This window comes from Phaenicophaeus curvirostris, chromosome 2 (genome assembly GCF_032191515.1).
Source record: "Phaenicophaeus curvirostris isolate KB17595 chromosome 2, BPBGC_Pcur_1.0, whole genome shotgun sequence".
Classification (NCBI taxonomy): Eukaryota; Metazoa; Chordata; class Aves; order Cuculiformes; family Cuculidae; genus Phaenicophaeus; species Phaenicophaeus curvirostris.
Genome location: NC_091393.1, coordinates 92,967,829 through 92,992,900, shown reverse-complemented (window position 1 = coordinate 92,992,900; position 25,072 = coordinate 92,967,829). Strand labels below are relative to the sequence as shown.

Sequence of the window (25,072 nt, the reverse complement as noted above, 5' to 3'; positions counted from 1 at the left end):
ATGCAGAGCAACCTTGTAAGCTGCTGTCATGTTCTTCAGGATTGCAACATAAATAAGTTTTAATGCACAAGGTAATTTGGGGAGCTAAAGGTTAATTTATTTCTAGCACGTTGCAGTTTTCAGTGTTATCCATTTTACCTTCTAGGGTCTTTCTGATTTGAAGATCTGTGAGGATGACATGAGGTCATTTCTTTGCATGAATCTTTAAACTTTTAAGGTTTGAATTGACTTGTTTAGCCTAACTTTGCATTCAGGACAGGTAGTAGGTAACAGCAACTACTGTTACATGAAAAACAGATTTAGTTTGCTGCTAAAATGTGATCCTCTAATTTTAATAATTCATTTGTACGGCTAGCTCTTTGTGAATCACTTCAGTTTCATTATGGTAAGACCTAAAATGTAAGAGCATGTAATGCTTAGCTTATAATAAGTGAGAAACATGGGCTAGTATTCTAGTCAGAACAGTGTCATGTTCAACTGCTTTCAATTTCTACAAACTTTGAGTCAGCTGAAGCATTGATGCTTTGGACATATTATTCGATTTTGTGCATCTCGTATTGTTCTGCACTGCCACATTAGTAATATGGGAATATAATTACTAATGTTCAGAGTTACTAATGTATTCTGAAAGCATGTAAAATTGCTATGAACCTTCAACACAAGTTTTATTAGATGACATTTTGATTCTAGGATAACAAGTTTTTTTTCAATCAGTATGACAGTAATGTGATAACATGGGCTTAGAAAAATCAAGTATGAAATCAGACTGTTTTATCCTTTAGGTTTCTGCAGTTTTTCTTCATTTATGGTGCTCTCAAGGTGGCATATTTGGTAATTTGAGCTATGACTTTTAAAATAACCACTTAAAAGAAACTTGAGTTTAGTCTTCAGTATAGTGAAGCAAAACAATGCACGGACCAGCAGTAGCAAAACTGAACTGCACATTTGACCATGCATTTACAAACAATATTATTGCTATTCAATGGTATGGGAAGGTTTACATTAGATGTCCTTTTCTTGTAATGGAACATAGAATAAGACATACCATCCCACCTCATCTGATATGCTACATTCATGAACCTCAGCAGCAAGAACAATGAGGGTTGCTTTTTGATTAATATTACCTCATCAGACTGTTGTCCTGATTTATTTCCATTTTTTTATTAGATTCAAGAAACAAACTGCCTCTATGTTATTTTCACTCTTTCCTGCAAGGAATTCTTTTGTAGCTGTTGCCCTGCTCAGTGAGGGTTTTCCATTAAATTTACCAGTAAAAAAGTGCATATCACAGAATAGTTGAGGTTGGAAGGGATTCTGGGAGTCGCCCAACTTCTGTTCAATCAGTGTCACACAGAGCAGGCTGCCCAAGATCATGTCCAGACAGCTTTTGAATATCTCCAAAGATAGAGACTCTACTGCATCTAAGGGTGACCTGCGCCAGCGCTTGTTCTCCCTCACTGTGAAAAAGTATTTCCTAGTGTTCAGATGATACCTCCTGCCTTGCAGTTTGTGCTCTTTGCCTCTTGGCCTGTCACTGGGCACCACTTAAAAGAGCATGGCCCTATGCTTTTTGCACCCTCCCTTCAGATATTCATATATATTGATAAGATAGCCCTTGAGCCTTCTCTTCTCCAGGCTAAATAGTAACAGCTCTCTCAGCCTGTGTGAATATGAGAAATGCTCTAGCCCTTTAATCATCTCCATGGCCCTTTGATGGACTCTATCTCCAGTATGTCCACATCCCTCTAATACTGGGGAACCCAGAACTGGACACAGTGTTCCAGGTGTGCCTCACTTGTGCTGAGTAGAGAGGAAGGATCACCCTCCTCAACCCACTAGCAACAGTCCTGCTAGCTCAGTCCAGGGTCCTGTTGGCCTTTTTTGCTACCAGGGCATGTTGATGGCTCATGGTCAAGTTGGTGGCCACCAGAACCCCCCAGGCCTTTTTCTGCCAAGCTGCTTTCCAGCTGTTTGCCCCCCACGATGTGTGGGTGCATGTGGTTCCTTCCTGGGTGCAGGACTTTGCACTTGCACTTGTTCAACTTCCTGAGGTTCCTGTCTGTGCATTTCTTCATCCTGTCGAGGTGCCTCTTGTTGGCAACACAGCCCTCTGATGCATAGCCACTCCCTCCAGTTTTGTATCATCAACAAACTTGCTGTGGGTACGCTTTTCCACACTATCCAGATCATTAATGAATGAATGGTTGGGCCCAGTATTGACCCCTGGGGTACACCACTAGTTGCTGGCCTCTAGAGTTCATGCCATTGATTACCGTCCTCTCGGTCCAGCTGTTCCACCACTTTTTATGTCTACCTCACTGTGCTCATCCAGCTCACACTTAATCAGCTTGTCTGTGAGGAGGTGTTTAAGGGACAGGTGGATGAGATGCTGTGCGACATGGTTTAGTGATTGATAGGAATGGTTGGACTCGATGATCCGATGGGTCTCTTCCAACCTGGTTATTCTATGATTCTATGATAGTGTCAAAAGCCTTACTGGAGTCAAGACAGATAATATTGACAGCTTTCTATTTCATTATAGAAGGTAATAAGGTCAGTGAAGCATGACTTCCCCATGTTGAATCCATGTTGATTACTCCTGATAACGTTCTTGTACGTCGTGTGCCTAGAAATGTTTTCCAAGGTTAGTTCGTAGAATCATAAAGTCATGGAATCATTAGGTTGGAAAAGACCTTAGAGGTCATCAACTTCAGCCGTACCTGTTGACTACTAAATCATGTCCCCAAGCACCTCATCTAACTGCCTTTTAAACACCTCTTGGGATGGTGACTCAACCATTTCCCTGGGCCACCTGTTCCAGTGCTTGATAACCCTTTCAGTGAAGAAATTTTTCCTAATGCCCAATCTAAACTTCCCTTGATGCCATTCCTTCTTGTCCTATCGTCTGTCACTTGGGAGAAGAGACCAACACCCATCTCTCTACAACCTCCTTTTAGGTAGTTGCACACTTCTAGCTGTTTTCTCACATAAAAAGGAACTCCCATAAATGCCTCCTTGTCTTCCCAAACTGTCCTTTCTAAAGAGCCTGTATCCTTCTAATGTAGCACTCCATTCGTGTTAGCCATCCACCATGTCTCCGTGATTTCAGTAAGACCATGGGCCAGCAACTGCACACTGATCTCGTAATTCCTCATGTTTATTCTCCATGCTGCATGCATTAGTGTATAGGCACTTTGGAGAGGAACCTTAGTGTGCTGCTTTCCCAGAAAAAAGTTGGACAACTCTTAATCTTCGCCTCTCACTTGGTTTTACAATTTAAATAGTCATGAGACTACTCTGCTAGCCACATTGATACATTTCTAAGTAGTGTAAATAAGTTCCTAATGTGATTTAATAAGGGGAAATGCAGAACATATTGTCAAATACACTTACATGACTCTGAAGCTCAGCACTGATACCCTGTAGCTGTAAATAATAGGTATAAGAAATGGCAATTATTCATAGTTTTTACATTAGACTATGGCATATGTAGACTATCTTTACCTGAAGTATGAAAGATTCCTAACTGTTTGCTGATGGCTCTACATCTGTATACTTATGCATGCTGAAGCTTTGCATAATTCCAGCTGGAAGTTTATTTCCAGTTTCTGTATATAGGACTCGGGCAGCTATCTAAACAAATGATTGTAATGTTTTAATAGACAAGGTAAAATCACTGTAGTGTTTAAACATTTCTTTCTTGAATTTATTCCTAATCCCTCTAAAGTGGAGAATTCTCCCATCATATATTCAGTATTACATTTACAGTAATAGAGTAGTGAAAATCCAAGTTAAAAGGTAACGTAATGTGCAATGTGAACGTGAACTTAACTCAGCAGTCTCTTAGGGTGGATTTAGAGTGGATGTTCTGTTTCCAAGCCCATGTTAGTGATTCTACCCAGAGAATCTAATGTAGGTTGCCCAGAAGGGTCGTGTTAATTTTAATACTTTTGGTTGCTTTTGTATCTTTTTCAGTGTGAGAAAAATTGTTGCATTTAGGTAACCCTGTTATACCTCTCATTGAATTGAATTGCAGTTAGGCAGGGTGAGTGCCAGAGACGATTTAAAAATGTGAGCACAACTTGGTCTCTGCAGCACGAGTTTGCAGTTGGAATCCTTTCCTTTTGTGCTTGAAATAAATTCTGTTCAGTGACTGATGGACTAGTTCATTTGCTTCTGAGTTTCATGTATTAACGATCTCTAAAAACCTGATTGAAATGAGATGGGAGAAAAGCAACAATTAATTACTTTAAATACTTTAAGTCACTGAAAATGGAACTTTGACAAACAGCCATTCAATGGTCATTCATATGTAATTGTGTCTGAAAGTTGACTGTCTTGTAGCATAGAAAACGGTATTGTCTCAAATGGTGGAACAAATGGCTTTGGATGATTTTAGTTTCTTTTCAGATCATAGGTTGAAAGAAAAAGGGAGATATTGGCACAATAAAACATGCACTAGTGGCATGGATTATTTTTTCACTTAGTAGCAAGACTATCTGCAGAGTGGATTAATCAATAATACTTTTTTCGGCTTTTAAGTAAGGTACACTAGAACTATCACAAACCAATTTTTAAAGATTGTTAGAGCTAGGCCACATGAAACAAATTGTTTTGTGGAGTGAGGGAGTAAAATTAGACTCCTCAAAAAATCTGGCAAGTCTAAGAAACTATTTTAATGTAATGGTGGAGATGGATGCAGACAACACGCAAACCTCTGTAGTGTTTGTGGATTTTGAAATATGTTTGTGTTTCCTCCCCACTTACCTACAAATTTCAAGTTCTTACAGTTACAAGCTTTTGTAATTTGGCCTGTGGTTTCCATAGACACGCACACATTTTTTTTCTGTGATCTTCTTGCTTTCCAGGTTGAAAGCAAGTGAGTGTTGCAAGATTCATTTGTTCTTTAAGCTTGATTAAAATACTTGTTTTTTCTAGAAATAGAGACAGTATTTTGCTGTCTTTCCTGTTTTAGCTCCAAGGAGTCTATTACCTGCTTTATTTCCACTGTGCCATTAATGTAATAACAAAGAGTAATTCATGCCAGTTGCTGAGCCAGGAGAAAGACAGTGATGCCTCTGCCTTGATAATCTATGCTGTTTTACTCTCTTGGTAGTGCATAGCATTCTGCTAGGTATTGTAGCCTGAAGAGGACAAGCATAACTTTTTCATGATTAGATCCTGTTATATTTTGCATAGAAGCTGGTGAATTGCTCTTGCTGAATCAGGAAGCCAATAGTTCATATTGTGGAGATAACAGCAAAGTGTGAATTTGGTGTAAGTGGGTACAATGATGCCCTCCTTTATTTGCAGGCAGCTCCAGTCCCACTTCTGTTGCTCAAGGCTTTGCCTACCAAGAGTGGAATAAAATAAAAATATGGTATGTTTTATTTGGCTACCCAAATGCCCAGTAAGAGACACCTGTGCCAGTGGGCACTCACCCTGTTTCCCAGCAGCTTTTTATTTAGACCAAACATTTTTGTTGGAGCGTTATTGCCCACAGACTGACTTGGACTTCCCTTTTCCTTCCCTCCTCAATATCTCTGCCTGCTTTTTGTTAAATAGTGGTCTTGAGCACAATCTCAGGCTCTGGGAAGGCAGGGACCTTCCTAAAGGAGTACTCTTATCCAGGAGCAATCTCCTTGGGAATGAGAGACACTGACATTGCTTCTGCTGCAGGGTCTGCCTGGAAGGAAGCCCAAGGTTCAGCAGTGCTTCAGCATAGCACCTGTTTTGAGCAGTAACTTCACCATAGGAGACCAGTTTAAATCCCCCTGTCATGTATGTGAACCATTACTTTCAAGTCAAATTTATCATCGTTAGGTGTTACTGAAGCTGTCATTCAGCGGTTTGTTGTCTGAAATTGCAAATGAACTGGTTTTGAGGCCGTGAAGGTATTGTTTTTCAGAAGAGACAGTCCTGGTCAGGATCTAGTTATATTTAGATCTTCTCCCCTTGTAATGCCTTATATGTCCTCTTTTAAGGAACCTTTTTGCTATGTGTTTCTGCTTCTTCATCATCTTCATCATCATTATCATTGCTGTTGTTGTTATTGTTGGTTTTAGTTAGGGGAAGCGTGAGAGTTTTATTTTTCTATTGAGGGGGAGAAAGAAATTGCTGTGTATTTGGTGAATGTTCCCAGGGGTGGTGTAGTATGTTTGTGGAAGATTCTTCTAAAACTGTCAGTGGTACTTCTAAGGAATAGTACCCAAATGTGTGGTATTAAACAATTCTTCAGGTTGCATTTTTTATAGTTTTATGTTTTGAGTTTACGGGTGGTGACATTTCTGTTTGGTTTTGCAATATGTCAAGTAAGGTATATTGAATATAAAAAAACTTGGATCTTTATGTTACCAAGGCTGCAAAGACTGGGAAGAATGGTCTTCCCAGAATGGTTTTGCAGTTTTTAAGATCTAATGTGTTCTAACATCCTAAATAATGAAAGTAACTAAAAAGAGGTCTTAGTTCTCTATTTTCCTTAGCTAAATTGCATGCTTACAAATAATGCTAATTTATGTTTTTTTCTCCCCAGGGTATGGTCTTCGTTGCCACCGCGCAATCATCACCATCTGCAAACTAATTGGCATTAAAGATATATATGCCAAGGTTTCTGGATCAAAAAACTTGATTAACATCACCAGAGCTGTCTTTAAAGGCTTGACACAACAGGTAGATTGCACTCAGGAGTTCTGTACATTATGTCAGGGGACCGAATGGGATTGATATTGTAATAGTTTATGTTCAAACAGTTTATAAACTAGGCTTCAAATGAAGTAATTTTCCAAAGAGCAAACAAAATCAGCATGTGAATAATTCCTCAGCAGCTTTATGAAGTGGTTCAGTTAGAAACATCTGTATGTAGTAACTCTGCCTATTCCACAGCCAGGTGTCTTTGGGAATGTATGAATTTCTGGACTTCGATTTGTAGGTTTTTTGTGACATTTGAAAAATCACGGGCAAAGGAAGTTGTGGCCCAGCTTTGGTTGCTGCTGCTTGTTTGTCTGCAATCTAAGTTTTCATTGCCTAAGGACTGAACTTCACAGTTACTTCTATCGCTAATACAATTAAGATCTCCAAAATAAATCAGGGAGGTGGTGTCATTTCCTCTAACTCAGGGTGCCTGCAATGGAGCCATCTCTGTCTCAGAGAGCTATCTGTGGTTGATGGAAACATCCAGCATGCAGCATTTCATCTGACTTCCTTTGAACACCAGCCTTAGGATGAGTCAGTCCTTTGGAAATTCTTGGTTATCTCATTTGTTCAACCTGGTAGCTGCCAGGACTTAGCTGCTTACATTCCCAGTATAGCCCCACAAATCCGTAGTTGTCAAATCTGTCACCCTGTTCTAGCCAACATTTTCAGTTTAGCTTTGGGAGGGGCTTATTACCCTCTTTGCCTATTTCAGTGCATTGTGTCAGAAAACTCTTCCACAGAATGAACAGAAGAATGGAAGAAGGGCCTGGTGTATAGATTGTTGCTTTGAGAGATGTGCATTTGGTGTATTTTCTTGATTGCCCCAAATGGGAAAAGTTTCCTGTTCCCAGTAGACATTTATTCTGTAAATTCTGAGTGCTAACAAAGCAACCTGTATGCAAGGAAGAGGTATAGTTGAAAATAATGTTAAATTCATACGATATGTATTTCCAGTAATATTTCCTGTCAGGGCAGTAATAAGCGTTTTACTCTCATGAAAGCAAAATTTATATCCATTTAAAGGCATAAAAACGTTCCTGCACATTACAAACATGCCAGCATGCATCCTTATTACCAAGATGTGCCTTTGCTGTCCAGGTGCATTCCAGAAGCAAGTTCCTCTAGGATGACCTTGTAATGCTAATATATTTGCAGTCTAGTTAACTGAATTCCTGCTGTTTATTCACTTAGCTTGTTTGAAAACCACGAGGATAAGCCTGAAGAGTCATTGAATTTATGCAGTGTTTAAACTGTTTATTAGTAAATTACATTTTTTCCGTATCTCATATACCATGTAGAGTTTGACTGGAAGTGAACCAACATTGTGCATCATTGCTTTGATTGTCTTTTCTCTTTCCTGCTCCCAGGAGACTCACCAACAGTTAGCAAACCAGAAGAGTCTCTGTGTAGTGGAGTTCCGAGAGGAGCGGGGACCTCTGCCCATTGTTGTGGCATTACCTGAGGGGACTGTCCGCAAGGATCCTGAGCCTGAAGATGAGATTCTAGACACAAAGCTGGAATGGAGTGAGGTTAAAGCAGCTCAGGGAATGAAGAAATCTCCCTGGGCAAGTGTCAGACGGACAGTACAGTAAAAACTCAGTCCTTCTGTTTCTTCTGCACGGAGATGCAACTGGGAAAGCTCAGCCAAAACACACAGTTTTTCTGGGCTTACATTTCAGCAGAAAGCAGTAGTAGCTTTCTTATGCCATATGTATTGCTGTCCCCATTGCTACCATTCAGTAACACTGTTTGCTTTCCAACAGTTCTTCTGACCACTGTTTGATTAGGGACATTCAGACAAAAACAGCTAGTAAACATGACTCTTCCTTCAAGCATGCGTTTACTCAGTCCCTGAAGATGATGTTTAATCAAGATCCCATCGTTCTTTCACAAGCTTTTGTGAAGCTACTGAAAATATAAGATTGTGAAAGCAATAAAGAATCCTCAGAATTTGTTCAGTGTGGGTTTGTTGGGGCCTTTTTTTCAAAATGCCAGTGTCTGGGATATCCTGAATCATGTAGCAGTAGTGGGAATTAATATGTACACTCTCTGGGGTTGCTCATTGTGGTGGGGGAACTGTGAAATCAGAAGGTGGAAGTTGTGGGACTTCTAGTGGGAAGAAGCAGGGCCAGGTGATGGTGGGCAACAGCTGGAGTTGTACAATATTAATTCAAGTGGAGGAGTTCCCCAAAATAACTCAAGATAGCCACCCACTCTGTGGGTTATTGCAGTGTTTTGACTGGTATTGGAAGTCCAGTCCAAAAGCTGCAGTCCAGATGTAAGAATGTCCTCTGCAGATGTGATAGGATAAGACCTACCTTCATTTTCTGTCAGTTTGGTACTAAGCACAATAGCTAGTACTTGGACCCGACTTGGAACTCAGAAAGTGCTACAGCTGTCAGAGTATTAAAGCCAAAAGAATATAGATGCCAACCTCTGGCCAGAGTTGAAAACCTCTTCAGCTGAAGATCTCCAACTGAAGCACAAACAAGAATGTGCCAGATGCTAGCTCAGCTCGCTTGTTGGAGGATCCATCACTGAAGGAAAACAGACTCTGCATCCACATGCTGGGACACAATACCTGGCAACTCCATGTTTTTGTCTTAGGCACGGCAAGAGGGTGGAACCAAACCCAAACTAAGTTTTATTACAAACTGTTAGAGCAATTCAGGCTATAAAATGATTAAAGTGTTAAATCCTGTACTTTCCAGACTGTGAGTGCTTGTCAGGCATTTCACTGAATGCCAAAAGATGCTCGTACCACCTCTTCAAGGCCAGCCTAGGAATTTGAAATTCTGATGTTAAAGACATTTAGGTGCAATAGTTAGCATTGATTTCAGTGCAGGTTTCTGAAGACAGCAGTCACATGTATACAAACAGGCATGGTGAATGTAACTGAGTTTTATGAACACTCCCACGCCAGCAGCAGCTGGTTATTTTTTTCCAGTGCTGGTTTACAGCAAGGTTATGCTAATGCTGAGGGGGTGTTGTATCTAACAACCAGGTGGGGTCAGAAGGAAAGGGCAGAGCAGATGAACTGGTGCAGACTAGTATGAACTGGGGTGTGGCAGGAGAGATGGGTGTCCTGCCAAAATATAGGCAGGAAATGTGATCACAAGGCATGTGAGGGGACAGACAGCGCTGCTTGACACAGGTGCTGGCCATGCTCAGGTGCAGAAGGGGGACAAAGACAGGGCATCCCAGGGTCCAGGATATGACCACAAGTAACTATAGCCTTTGTAAACAGACCCAAACAAAAAGGTGTCTTTTGTTTTAATGATAAATTCAGGGGCATTACTTCAGGCAGGGAAAATCTGGGCACCAACTTTCCGCATACACATACACACCCCATGATGACCTGATGATGAAACTGGTTTCAACAAGTGCGCATTAAACCTTCAGAACTAAGTGCCCTTGTCCAAATTGGCTGTGAGTTCCCTCGAAGCTCTGAAAGGGGGTTTCTTTTTTCACCACTGTTTCAATCAGCTTGCTTTTGTCACCCTAAGGCAAGAGAAACTGGTCCGGCTGATTTTCAAAAGGGAAAAAAACCCAAGAAAAAAACCCACAACTCTAATGTTTTCCTCACACTGCAATTAAAAAGCCCAACCCATGGTCACAGTTCAAAATTCCCCCCTGGATATGAAGCAACAGAGGTGCTTCATATAAAAGTCAACTTTTATTTCTTTTCTGTTCTTCAGTTATTGTTGAAGCATTTTTTTGCCCTACAAGCTGAAAGGGCTAATTTGGTACCACTGTTTATTAGACATCTCTAGCATGTGAAAACACCCTTCCTTAGGTCTAAACCCCATTTGAATTCACCCACTGTTGGGTTTTAATGCCAGATGGCAACTAAACACCACCCAGCTGCTTGCTTACCTGGTCTCCCATTGGTGAGATGGGGGAGAGAATCAGAAGAATAAAAGTGAGAAAACTTGTGGGTTGAGATAATGATGGTTTAATAGGTAAAGCAAAAGCTACATGGACAAAGCAAAACAAGGAACTCATTAACTAGTTCCCATCAGAAAACAGATGTTCAGCCATCTCCAGGAAAGTAGGGCTCCGTCACACATAGCAGTTACTTAGGAAGACAAATACCAGAGCTCCTAACATCCCCTCTGCCTCCTTTTTTTTCTTAGCTTGTATCACTGAGCATGACATACCTCTTGGGTCTGTTGGGGCCAGCTGTGCTGGCCATGTCCCCTCCCAACAACGTGGACACCCATGACTGGTAGTGTGGAGTGAAAAGGAGAAAAGGCCTTGAGTCTGTGTAAGGACTGCTTAGCAGTAACTAAAACATCACTATATTATCAGTGCTATTTTCAACACAAATCCAAAACCCAGCCCCATACTAGTGACTATTAAGAAAACTAGCTCTGTCCCAGCCACATCCAGCACACTCAAGTTAACACTCTGGAGTAATTTAAGCATTCAAATGAACATCATCACTGATATTAACCTGACTTGCTATAGCCCTGCTACAGTCCCCAGGCTCCTCTTGCCAGAAAAGCCCTCTCATTCCTGCCCAGGGCTGTGCCTCCTCCTTAAGCATTGCCCTGCTACAGAGCAGTGCTCTTGAGGCTGTGTGGAAATGCGTACCTGTGTGCAGCAAAGGGAAAAAAATAGCACAAATGTCTCTTCTATTTGCAAAATCACAGCAAAATTGTGTGTATTAGCGACATAGTGCTGGTGTATGTGAGAGCAGCCATACACAAAAGACAAGAGTTTATTGCCTCTGCCTATTTAAGATGTTATTCTAATCATCCATACAATTCTCCTACAGTATACTAAACACTTAAATTGTGTTTTGTAGAGGGATTAAAGACAGCAGTAATTCCTGGCATTATGGTCATGTCTCATAACAATACCTTTCAAGGGCTGCAATAACTCATACTGTCCCTAAGGCACGTTAACTATTGCCCTCATTCCTCATCACAGTTCAGAGATGGCATATCCAGAATGTTCTTTTGACACAGCAGGGTTAGGGAGGAAAACAGGCTTACATGGATGGGCAGCAATTAAAATGACCTGGGTTCATAATCATACTCCTTAGTGCTTGTTGTTCAGGCTTCCCCTGATAGCATCAAAGTGCTGGAGGCACAAAGCTGTGGCTCAGTGAGATTTTAGAACTTTGAACACAACTATATTATTCTTCTCAAAGGTGGATGTTTTCTATTTAGGCCCAAATTACCGTTATCAAACTGTACCCAACTCAGAAGAGATTGAAGGGAAACAGATTTTGCCGGGATATAGTTTTCTCTGGCAGGTTCCTTGTCTTCATTGCCATGCTCCTGCATAAAAAGCTACTATTTATAGTATATACACTAAAAGAAAAACCACAAATCCTGCCCGGAAACTACAGATGACACTAAGCTGGGAGGAAGCGTGGATCTGCTGGAGGGTAGGGAGGCTCTGCAAAGGGATCTGAACAGGCTGGACCGCTGGGCTGAGACCAATGGCTTGAGGTTTAACAAAGCCAAATGCCGGGTCCTGCACTTGGGGCACAACAACCCTGTGCAGTGCTACAGACTAGGAGAAGTCTGTCTAGAAAGCTGCCCAGAGGAGAGGGACCTGTGGGTGTTGGTTGACAGCCGACTGAACATGAGCCAGCAGTGTGCCCAGGTGGCCAAGAAGGACAATGGCATCTTGGCCTGTATCAGAAATGGCGTGACCAGCAGCTGTTCGGTTCTGGGCCCCTCACCACAAGAAGGATGTTGAGGCTCTGGAGCGAGTCCAGAGAAGAGCAACAAAGCTGGTGAGGGGGCTGGAGAACAAGTCTTACGAGGAGCGGCTGAGGGAGCTGGGGTTGTTTAACCATGAGGAGGCCAAGGGGAGACCTTAACGCTCTCTACAACTACCTGAAAGGAGGTTGTAGAGAGGAAGGTTCTGGCCTCTTCTCCCAGGTGACAGGGAACAGGACAAGAGGGAATGGCCTCAAAGTGCACCAGGGGATGTTCAGACTGGATATCAGGAAAAAAATTTTCACAGAAAGGGTCACTGGGCACTGGAACAGGCTACCCGTGGAGGTGGTTGAGTCACCTTCCCTGGAGGTGTTTAAAAGATGGGTGGATGAGGTGCTCAGAAACATAGTTTAGTGGCAGATAGGGATAGTTGGACTTGATGATCCAAGAGGTCTTCTCCAACCTGATGATTCTATGATTATCTTTCCTCTCACAAAAGCAGCATGTTTCTATTTGGTTTTAAAAAGTCCTTCCCCAGGAAAGGTGGTTTGCAAGCACCTACGTTTTGTTCAACTCCTCCCAGCTGCTGCTTCCAAGCCTAGCACCTCCACAGCACAGGCACCCTCTTTGGGAAGTATTCGTCTGAACCTCAGGTAGCCTGCACGAAAGCCTCTAACACCCGCTATTTCTTAAACAAAACCCAAACTGTTCAAAAGGATCTCCGCTGGGCCTGCTATGCTAGCATTGTGGCACATACTGAATTCATACAGACTTAAAAAACATGATACACCCCAACCATCTCTATTACTCCAAAACCAACTAACCAATAAACCTGAATTTCAGAAAGTTCCTGAAGATGTTACATACAAAGGGCAAAGGTTTTTAGGATGTCTGGGAACGCTTCGCTCTTTTTTCCTTTTCCCTTTGCGGGAGAACAGTGCCATCTATTGGAAAAGTTATGAAAAGCAGACTAACACTGTTTACTATTTGTAACGTTAAAGTTAAAAACATTCCTTCGGTTTCAAAACAATTAAGTGGGTCAAGCCTTTACCATGGGATTTTACAGGCGTTTGTTATGATGTTGAAGTCCCAGTATTATGGAAAGTTCCTGACTGATGCATTCAAAGAAATTTAAGTTAAACAAACAATTAAGAGCCTCACAAACACCAAAACTGTACTAGTAGACCAGAAATAAAAGTTGCTACTTTCAGAAATAAACATTAGCAAGGGCTATCCTATGTCACCCTGTCTTTCCTTCTGGTAGATCCTGCATCTCCCATTCCAGTGGGACCCTGGGTTTGAGCAAGATCATATAGGGATAAACAAAGCCTGCTCCCTAACCCCATTATTTTTAATTCTCTACAATCAGGCAATAGCTGGATCTTTGTAAATTCTCCCTCCAGCAATAAGACACAGGTACATAAAGCTTATCTACATCTGTAAGTAAGTGAGCCCTCATTCTTTCCATGGTCAGCAGGAACTCAGAGCAACCAGAAAAACCCTGTAAAGTACACTTAATCCATACTCACTATTAAATGAAGAGCAAAGCAGAAAGAAATCTTTTTAAAAGGGACCCTAGAAGGATTTCAGAGGAGCTAGGGAGACGCAAACCTTCTGGCATGCAATCCACACCAGGCAAATTAACAGAGGAATAAATAACATGGCCTAAGGCTAGAAAAGGCCAAACCCTGGATAAACCAGGCAGCAGAGAAGACTCACCATGGAGAAAACATTCCTCCTGAGGGAAGGCACTTCCAGAAGCCCCTGTAGCCTGTCCAAGCTCCTTATCTGCTGAGACCAGCCCCAGACTGAGGCCAGGGCTCCCATAGCTATCACCTGCAAGGAGGGTGATGAGCACCTGACAGTGGCTCAGAGCAAAGGGGACAAGCCCTGGAAAGTAAAGGAGGCACAGGTGAGCCATATTATAATTTGGGAAAGAGGCAGGAGGAGGAAGGAGTAGTTACCTCTCTCCAGGTCCCATTAGTACAGCTGGCGGATCACTCAAAGATAGAGGTGTTCTCTAAATACATCATCTGCAAATGTTAAAGGTATAAACAAGAAGGTAACACTCGAACAGACATTGGGAGTCCTCCCATCATGGTGTAGAGGTATTTTTGATGTATATATATTGATATACATATACATTTTTATATATATATATAGGAGCCACTGCCAACTAGCATTAAAGCATTAACCAACAATTCAGGAACAAAAAGCCCAACAAAAAAAAATCCACCTTAGTGTAAATAAGAACATATACTTTCTTTTCACATGCCTGCAAGACACCTAATTTCCAGGAAAAAGCTGCAAATGTAAGCCAGCAGCCCGACTCCACAATTCAACTGGTCAGAGCTGGCAAGGCCAGGACAGTGGTGCCATTGCTGCCCCGGCTCAGCTCTGCACAGGAACAAGTGCGTCACACACTCTGGAGAAACCTTGCTGAGGTCCAAGCCCTGTCCCCCTCTCCAGGTACAGGGTGGGTCATGATTTAGCATGACATTCTGTGTGAAATCCTCACTTCAGCACGTGTTTCCACACATTCAGGAGAGAACGCAAACAAGCATCGCCTCACATAGTGATTCTGGTCTTTTTTTTTTTTTCCAAAAGCAAGATAAAAATCACTTTGGAGTGAGAGTAACAACCAAGGCAGTACTCAGGGGATGAAGGAGGCTTTGTGAAGAAGACCACAGCACTACTATGCAGCTCTCATGCTTGTCCCAGTTGCTCTCTGGCACGAGAGGCTAGTCACAGAAAAAGCTGTGAATACAACAAACAGCATCTGCTTTGTGCACCTCATAGTAAAAATTGCACTATCATACCTCCCAGCACACCAAACCCAAATAAAAAATTGGTGGTTCCTTCTTGCTGAGGGAGCACCTGCCTATGCAAGGAGGCAGGCAGGAGAAGGGGTGAAGGTAGGAGGGAGCAGCACCCTCCCCACTCAGTTTGTGGAAAAAAAGGTGGTGTCTGTCCAGGGAATGCAGTCCTTCTCCCTCTACTAGGTTTCTTTTCCAGTTACACAAAACCAGCATTTTCATATTTTTGTATTTCCAGTACCTCTGCAAATCTTCCTATATTGTCTGTAAGCCTCAGCACTGGGACATGGCATGCCTGCACAAAGGAGAAAATGTGAAACTTGCTGTAAGGACAAAACTTTATTTACCTTTCAATACATTACAGATCTCTCTTGTTGATTTAGTCTTCCTTATACTGATATGGCACACACTTCAGGCATGACCACACTGTCACTGAAATCAATGAAGTTAATTCAAAATTCAGAGGGGACAAAGTAATAAAAGCCCCTGAACTTCAAGGAGCTCACACCTGTAGTACAGACACTAATGGGCTTATCTGGGCAATAAAAGCACCTCTGGCTGCATCATCCTGAGGGTCCCACCGAACGTTTTGATGTAACTTGCACTGGGAAAGTAGTAGACTTGAGGTGGGTTCACAAGATCTGGGCCTAAACACTCAGACCTCCAGCTATTTTTTTCAGGAAGCTGCCCTTTTCCGACAGCCCTGCCACCTCTCAAGTTTCTTTGTGAAAATCTGAAATTATTTGCATTATTTTCCTTCCTGCTACAGCCCACACATTTGAGCAGTTCACAGAATAACCAGGTTGGAAGAGACCCACCGGATCACCGAGTCCAACCGTTCCTACCAAACACTAAACCATATCCCTCAGCACCTCGTCCACCCGTGCCTTAAACACCTCCAGGGAAGGTGACTCAACCACCTCCCTGGGCAGCCTGTTCCAGTGCCCAATGACCCTTTCTGTAAAGAATTTTTTCCTAACGTCTAGCCTAAACCTCCCCTAAGTTACAAAGACCATCACTGCCAAAGGAGGCAAAGCGACACGGAGATAATCAGAGGGCTGAAGAACCTTCCATCTGAGGACAGGCTGAGAGAGTTGGGATTGTTCAGCCTGTAGAAGAGAAGGCTCCAGAAGACCATATAGCACCTTCCAGTGCCTGAATGGGGCTACAGGGAAGCTGGGAAGGGGCTGTTTATGAGGGAGCATAGTGGGGGGGAGTGGCTTTAATCTGAAAGAGGGTACATTTAGGTTAGATATTAGGAAGAAATTTTTGACTGTGAGGGTGGTGAAGCACTGGAACAGGTTTCACAGAGAAATAGCGGATGCCCCACCCCAGGAGGTGCTCAAGGTGAGGCTGGGTGGGACTGGGTGATCTTTAAGTTCCGTTCCAACCCCAACCATTCTATGATTCTAAAGGTGGGCTGGGGGGAGGGGAATTTAGTTACCCTTCAGTGGTACTACCTGCCACCAGTCAGTATTTACTTGCAGTTGGTATTAAAACTAGGGGCAATGGGTATAAACAGGAGAGGGGCAGATTTAGACTAGACATAAAGAGGAATTTCTTCACTGTGAGGGCGGTGAGGCACTGACACAGGCTGCCCAGGGAAGCTGTGGCTGCCCCATCCCTGGGGGTGTTCAGGGCCAGGTAGGATGGGGCCTTGGGCAGCCTGAGCTAGTGGGAGGTGTCCCTGCCCGTGGCAGGGGGGGTGGAACTGCATGATCTTTAAGGTCGCTTCCAACCCAAACTATTCTATGATTCTATGAAACAACGCCGTGTAAATTAACCTTTATTTCCTGCACACCACCACCCGCTTTGCCGTGCGAGGCCTGCCCGCCTGCCCAGCACACGCAGCAGGGTGCACATCTGCTGGACCCACACTGCTGCCACAGCTGCATAATTTTTTCCATCGACTTTTTTCTCCCTTTCTTTCTCAGGAGCGCGGCCACGTACCATAAAAAACAAAACCGTTTTCCCTCCCCACCACCCAAAAAAACAGTTGTGCTCCAGGTGAGGCTCGAACTCACAACCTCGGCATTGCTCGGCTTGTACTGCTGTATAAGTACCGCGCGCTAACCGATTGCGCCACTGGAGCCCTGACACCAACTCCTCCCGAACGGTTTATCAAGGGCTCACGCAGCCCCGGTGGCGGAAACGCGCCACCCGCCCCTGCCCCGCGCTGGGCAGCGGCCCTGGGCTGCCCTGCTCTCTGCTCGGGCTGCGCTCTCGCTCCCGGCGGCGGGGGAAGGGGAGGAAGGAGCTGGAGGAGGCTCAAAGGAGGGAGGCACAAGGCCCTGCCGCTCCCCAGGCCCCGGAGCGCTCGGTGCCCACCGCCGGGCGCGGGCGGCTTGGCTCCGCCTTCCACCGCGGCTTCTTCTCGGCAGGCGAGGCCTTGGGCTGCAGGCTTTGCCCTCTAGCTCAGCTGATTCGCATCGCTGCGGAAAAAATGCCCCGGTCTGCCGGGCCGCAGGTCCGAGGCAGAGAGAAAAGCAGCTACGTGCTGCCAAGAAACTGGATTCTTCTCGCTGTAGTTCCCCCTCAGCCCGCCTGCTGTTCCCCTGCCCTCATGTGCCCCTCGAGGGATGCCCTGCCACTTGCAGTAATGCTTAATATACGCAAAACTATTGGGGTTTATCCGCTATGTATATTTTATTAAAGGGCTTACTCTACCTCTTGCTTCACGTCACTTTACTGTAGCACAAGTACTAAGCACAGAGCGTCCGTAATATAAAGACATCCCAAGGTGCAGGGTCTAAACTGCTTGTTTCAATAGCTGAATACCTTCTGTCTCCCTGTTCCCTGAAATTCCAGGATGGAACTAGGTGCTCTGATATGAAAATGATGAAGAAATATAAAAGGCTAACGTTGCTTAACTGCAGAAACAACACAGTGTACTTATGATGTATTACGTGCTTAGAAAGAGTTACTAGAAAAGAACACACAGCCTTATCTGCATTTTTATTGTTAAAATATACCACTAACGTGGATTTATTCTGCAGTCACCTCTGTCTTATCTTTATGTGGCAGGAAGATGGTAAACATAACTGGCATCACCGGATACAGAAACCCAAGCAGTGCTCCAGCACTGTTAGACAGACGAGACAGAGACACTCTTATTTTTTTAACACCCATGGTTGGGTATTGTCACCATATTTACTTTCCTAAACAGCTCTGTTGGTTTACTGACACAAGTAATAGAAAGCATTTTCCTCGGTACAGCTACACTACTGTGGGCAAAGCAACAAGCTCTGGGCATTTCATAGAATCATAGAATCACCAGGTTGGAAGAGACCCACCGGACCATCGAGTCCAACCATTCCTATCAAACACTAAACCATGCCCCTCAGCACCTCATCCACCTGTCCCTTAAACACCTCCAGGGAAGGTGAATCAACCACCTCCCTGGGCAGCCTGTGCCAGTGCCCAATGACCCTTTCCATGAAAATTTTTTTCCTAATGTCCAGCCTGAACCTCCCCTGGCGGAGCTTGAGGCCATTCCCTCTCATCCTGTCCCCTGTCACTTGGGAGAAGAGGCCAGCTCCCTCCTTTCTACAACTTCCTTTTCAGGTAGTTATAGAGAGCAATGAGGTCTCCCCTCAGCCTCCTCTTCTCCAGACTAAACAACCCCAGCTCTCTCAGCCGTTCCTCATAAGGCCTGTTCTCCAGCCCCCTCACCAGCTTTGTTGCTCCTCTCTGGACTCCCTCCAGAGCCTCAACATCCTTCTTGTGGTGAGGGGCCCAGAACTGAACACAGGATTCGAGGTGCAGTCTCACCAGTGCCAAGTACAGAGGGAGAATCATTACAGAGTGGATGGTTGTAGAGAGTGCTACATGGCACGTGGATTTCTGTGGCCTTTAACAATGAACTGTTGGTGGCTCAGCAGTAGGTGACAGGCACTCAGCCAGGTTTGAGTAACTAGCACTGATTTCCCAATGACTCTTGGCAGATTGGGTGGCAGTTATACCTTTACCTCCAAACAGTAAATGAGCTGAAACCTTTTGAGGCTGTTTTGAATAGAGAGGAGGTTCTTCTCACTTGTCAAGAAAGTTGGTACTGTGGGCATTAGAACATATTTCTGTGGTATACAGCATTGACAGGTGAAGTAACATGAAATTGCTGTGCCTGACTGCTGATGAAGGTGGCTGGCATGGAGGAAAAGTTAATTCCTTAGAGAAATTTTCCATCATTGCATGGGTTTAGTTAGCATACTAGAAAATGGCACCCACCTTCATTACCCATCATGACACTAGAAAATATAACAGTTAATGCCATGCAAATATTGCTGTGAATATAAGTGCATCCAAACAAGTGCTTTCTTGGCAAATAAAAAAATATCAGGAAGAACTGAAGCTGAAACTGTGAATGTACAGACAAGCTCCTTATTGCAGATTTAACCTTAGATTCAGGCAAAAGGGAGGACTCAAGTGAGTCTAATTTTGGTGCTTATGTAGATGACTATCACTGCTTGTTGTATTTTAATCAGCCTTTCCATAAAAGCAACAGTGATGACAGTGAAGATCTTACTAGTTTTCATAGGATCTTTAACTATTCTCCTGTGCTATGTGATTCATTTGCTTCTTATGTTTCTCCCCACAAAGACTGAGGCTCTTGTTATTACGTTTATGAATACAGCAGTGAAATTTGACCATGTCAATTAGTCTGTAGGAACATAATTGTACTTGGGTTCAAGTAGTAGGTTTGCTACTGATTTGAATTTTTATTTTCAGCAACTATAATAGATTTTTTAAATATAATTAAATTTTCATTTTTTAAAAAAGTACTTAATTTATATTTGTTCTTAAAGAACAAACAGAAAAAAAGCACAGATCTGACCAAAACGAGGAAGTGTGTTCAAATAGGTGGATTGTTTACTCATATCTATGTCTTCCTTTTCCCATTTCTTCACAATATTAAAAAATAGAAAGCGATAAAAAGCAGAAGTTAAAGCTGTACTAATGCCACAGAAAGTTACTTGCTTCCTGTTGCTTGCAGAACCTCCAGACTATCACTTCAGTGTAACTCCATTATTTTAACAGTAATGTAGATAAATCAATGTCTGTCTGTATTACACAGGGACAGAAAGGCAGAGCTGTAATGGTACTGTTTTAAAAGGGTTTTGTTTTCAAATTGCCAGTGAAAACAAACCTCTCCTAGTGAAGATTTTTCAGAGTACTTCTTAGCACTAAGTATGAAAAATACAAGGCTTAAGAGCCAATTTGTGTTATCATACACTGCCTTCTTGATAGCAGCTAGGAAATTTAAGTCTCTAATAGGTCTGATAGTAGAGGAAAGTAGAGAAATAAAGTAGGTGCTGTCCTTACTAAATTTTATTCCACTATCATGTTTTTTCCTGCACCTTTAATGCAAATAACATGATTTTTGTGTAGCGGTTTTGTGTTTCAGTAGTCTTGCTCTTCTCTGGCAATAAAAGCTAACGAACTGCGTCCTTACCTTTGTATAAAGGGAAGGATCTGAGCTGAAAGTGAAAGCAGAAACCCCAGCTGCTGGAACAGGCTTTGATGGAGTCATTGCAAAGTAGGCTAGCAAGAAAAATCCAGTCCCCAGTCAGGTCACGAGGCATACATATTTACTTGAGTCTCAGAGACTGCAACACTGGCTTTTTTCTTTGCCTCTCCAATACAATTCAGATAAATGGGGTTTCATGACCAGGTACTTCCAGGCCATGCAGACCATTTCTTAGTCCGCTTCAAAAGAAAAAAAAAAGCAATGATATTCCCTTATACCTGTTATAGGCATGGAGAGACCATCAACTGTATTTTTCAAAACCTCTTGATTTCAGAAGGTTATGGAAAATGCCGCCCTGTGATAATAACCTCAGCTTCATAGTAATGGTGAATTTTATAAGTGAACTTCATTTATTTCCTCCCTGAGTAGGTCTAGCTATCAGGTTTTCGTACTTCACTCTAAGCATTGAATGGATTTATCATCCTGCGACTGAGATAGTTTTCACTACAGGTAATAGTACCTTGCATTCTGCCTAGTGGAAAAAAATGGAGACTAGGGATTAGAGTAGGGGTTGTGGACAATGGCCCTGCACTTGAAACTGGCACATTAATATTGTGGTGAACAAGGCTTGGCCGTATCAATTCCAGGATCTGTGTTTTTTCCTGCTGTGACTTTGTACAATCTCTTCATTTCTGTGCCCAACAAATGGAGTCCTACTCCACAGTAGATGTTACTAATGATGAGGTTCAGCTTTACAAATCAGTGGTCATTAAAATAGAATATCTTCAATTCTTCTGGTCTCACCAGGCTAGGTCACAATCCCCTAAGTGAAAGTGCTTTTTGAATAGAAGATCTCTTTCCTTTGCAGCTAAATTGTGTGCCAGCAGCCTACAGTTCAAAAAGCACTGAAGTGTTCCTGTCTGTAGGTCCAAAACTAGGCCTAATGACTTTGCTATGCACTGGTGTCTCACCACAGCCATTCTGATGGCAGAAATTGTGTGTGCTAAATAAGTAATGCGGGGTTTATTTTACAATTGAGTGAAATAATTGGGCTGATTTCAGAGGTATTTATTGCCAGTACTATTGTGATTGTACCAATAGAGCAGAACTGTAATTTGCATGTGGATTTTTTTGATAAATTATGTAGTTAGTTTAAACTAAACTGCAAAGAAGTGATAGAGGTGAAGGTAAAACAGGGTCACTCTTACACATCCTGGAATAAGAGTGTGGTATTATTTAAAACTCACAGTCCATTGCTTTTTTTCCATTGGAAGATTATTATGGTATAAGCTAAAGGACTACCACATTTGTACTGTTCCAGCGTACTGACCCTTCAGTCCAGCAGCTGCATTGCTCATATGCACAAGCAATAGAGGTAGACAGATCAAATTATAACCTTACACCCACACACATTCACCCACCCACGTAGATATAATCAGAAGACTAAGCTATGTCAAGAGCTAAAATTTTGTAATGTCTTGCAGGGGTGTGGTGGTGGGGGTGGGGGGGGGTTGTTTACTATTCATTTCAGGCATTTCAACTCTGAAAACAAATGTTTATACACTTACTGATTAAAGAATGGGGATGGTGGGGAACAGAGAGAACAATCCTGTAGGGACTATGTGGGCATTGAGGAGAAACTAGTGTAGCAATACAAACTAACATAGACCTGGAATGTCTGATTGTTCTCAGTTTCTTGTTTGCCTGATAACTGGATGGCAACATGCTGCACTTCCCCAAAGGGCATCACAGAGTCACATTCAGCTCTCCAACAGGCCCTGCTACAGCATTGACAAGGAGTGATGAAATTAAAGTGAACGTTTATGAACAGCTGCTTTTGGTCTCACAAATGCAAGAGACGTCTTTATTTTATTTATCAGTCAGAATCATATCCAAATACTTTCAAATACCACCCCAAAATGTTCAGCCCAACAAGGTTGGGGGAAGGTGGGAAAAGGAAATGGGGCTCTTATCAGTCCTGAAATACTTACGTGTAGCTATGTATGTAAAACAAAATTCTTTTATATGAAACTAAACTTGGAGTAATTGCTCTCATCTTGCTTTTATCTTTGAAACCTGTTTCTGTATTAGACTTGAGGGGTGTGCATGCCCAAGTCTTGCTTGTTTTCCTAGCTATCAGTTTGTCTATGTAACAAGGCAACATACACACTCCAGTTGATGCAGTAGAGAGAATTCAGAAACGTCATGCAGGCAGACTACTTCTCAAATTAAAATATACATTTTAAAAGCACTAGTCAATTATTAGCTAGGCACTGGGGCACTAGAACCCTTTATAAAACAACCTTTGACTGATGGACCCGTCCCCTTTGACACCCAAGCCTGAAGACACCTCTTCTACCAGCCAATCCCCTGAAGTCTGGGGATGCAGTTTGCTTCCAGAAAGAGCACTCTGCAAATTCTGACATCTCCGTCAAAAGTTTCATAGCTGGCAGACCATGGAGCTTCTTGTAAATGTAAGAAAATGGATAGAAGAAAACAAAACTGACTTTTTGCCACCTGTGTGCAATAAGCTTATGTAAGTAAATGGAGATATTTTTTTTTATTTTTTTACACACTTCTTAGATATATAAATATTCTTAGCTATAAGAGGAAGCTGCTAAAATGCATACATGATAAATGTTAGTAAGGAACTGTAGTTCCTGTCAGACTTACTCAGGGTACTGTTTTGAAGAACAGAAAGTGACTGAAATTGGTTTTGCAGTAACTTTGAAGAAGCTGTAAAGATCAACTTGAATATGAGATACTCGCCTCAGCTCAAAGTGTAGGCAGTTAGACTGAGTTAAAGGAACTTGTATCAGGGTTTATGACTATAAACTCAGAAAACAGATGAGATGGCATCACATCCACAAATGACAAGATTTAGCTAACAGATTAGTGTTACCAAATTATGACCTGAAACAGCTGCTAGAGCTGCTGAGAGTCATTTCAACATTACAGAGAAGCCAAATCTGCAGAACCAATGTCAAAACCAACAGGACACGTGAAAGGTAAGGAGAAATGAAGAGCAGGGGCACTGGTGGAGGAGATTTCTGGGGCATTGTCAGAGCTGTCAAGTCAGGGTAGAACCCTCTGCTCAGCAGGAGGCTGAAGAGACACTGTTTCAGAGCAGTGACTGTCACCCTAGAGCTACAATCCATATTCTGAATGCAGCAGCTAATGTGAGAAAAAAATGTGGGCAATGTACAGTTGTACAGCATGGATATTCTCAGTATCAAAACTCCATAACTAATTCCAGTGTAAATGGTCCAAAGTGTGGCACCTTCTAGTCACAATATTAGCTGGGATGTCTTTTGTCAATGAAGTTGGGGACTATATGTTTTGTCTAAAACCTCCATATACAGAAGGATTTCATAAGAAAGGATTCTCTGTAAAGGGTGTACAAACCCAGGTTTTAGAAAGAAAAGAAAAAGCTTTTTTCTCAGTTTTACTTATAAAAAAAAAAATCTTGCTTTTCAACTTTAATCAAAAATAGCACCAAAGAACACGCGTCTTTGCCCTACCATGATGTGCTACCTTTAATCAAAAGCTGAATGGGCAGTAGAGTAACAGTAGTAGTAATAATTTCCATTTCCTGGTTCTAGGATTACTTTGGTCAAAGTAATGGTTGCAAGACAAAAATAAGGTAAAGGGAACATCTGTCTTGGGATGACTGTATTGGAAGCACAGGCGTACGTTTAATTGAGAAATTATGAAACTTGAATCACTACAATAGTTTGACAGTGGGAGAGAATGAGATGTCTTCTCCTTATGAGTATTTTCGTTTCTTTCATTTTCAAAATGCACTTAGAAAGCATTGTGTAAACCATAGCCATTTCTGAAGCTTACTGGTGATAGTGGTAAACTCTGGATAGCCCAGCCATCCACCCAATTTTTTACCCAGCAAAGAATACAGCGAAGGATACAATGCAAGAGCTGCAGTTTGATTATAAGTATTTTAAAGAGACTATCTTGCAATTTTAAATGCTTTTTAACCTCAACAATGAACAACTATTGCAAAATCAGAACCCTTGACATAGCTATGGCACTTTTAATGTTATTCTTTGAGTTCAGAATATGATACTTATCATAAGGAAACCTAACTGTGGGTACAGCCCGGTTCTTCATGGTCTTGAGATGTTTTTAATAGGTTGCCTGCTGGTACTATTACCTTTACGTGCTTAAAAAGAGAAAAATAAGAAAATATAAAACTTAATAGGCCATTGATTAGCACTTCATTCTAAAAATAGTGCAATCAAGTAATTTTCACACCCCTGAAACCTTTATGATACTCTTAACTGCATTTTGACAGTCTAACTGCAGCTGCTTTCCTTCCATATGATATTTCTTCTTAACTTAATGCAACTATCTTAACCAGACAACTTTATTTAGTAGTACAGACAAACAAACCTATTAGTATTAGA

At 42.3% G+C, this 25,072-nt stretch overlaps 2 protein-coding genes and 1 non-coding gene across 4 annotated transcripts in view; 2 read left to right on the top strand and 1 right to left on the bottom strand.

Moving 5' to 3' along the window:
* The window catches only part of MRPS5 (mitochondrial ribosomal protein S5), a 160,842-nt gene that overhangs the window by 42,085 nt on the left and 93,685 nt on the right, over positions 1-25,072 (top strand). Inside the window, exons 10-11 of one of the 2 annotated variants that reach the window (XR_011337064.1) lie at positions 6,533-6,669; positions 8,061-8,336. Coding sequence is in view for 1 of the 2 variants with exons in the window: in XM_069852942.1 (XP_069709043.1) it covers positions 6,533-6,669; positions 8,061-8,285 (362 nt within the window). In the remaining variant the exon portion in view is untranslated. Of the gene's footprint in view, positions 1-6,532; positions 6,670-8,060; positions 8,647-25,072 lie in introns of those variants that run through there. The other variant, XM_069852942.1, reaches the window with a different exon arrangement.
* On the bottom strand, positions 17,187-17,279 carry TRNAI-UAU (transfer RNA isoleucine (anticodon UAU)). The gene is given in 2 exon segments: positions 17,187-17,222; positions 17,242-17,279. It is a non-coding gene; the product is annotated as a tRNA-Ile (tRNA).
* HAAO (3-hydroxyanthranilate 3,4-dioxygenase) overlaps positions 22,979-25,072 on the top strand; it is a 30,469-nt gene continuing 28,375 nt past the window's right edge. The window contains exon 1 of the mRNA XM_069852944.1: positions 22,979-23,187. Coding sequence (XP_069709045.1) covers positions 23,108-23,187 — 80 coding nt within the window. The 5' untranslated portion in view covers positions 22,979-23,107. The remainder of the gene's footprint in view (positions 23,188-25,072) is intronic.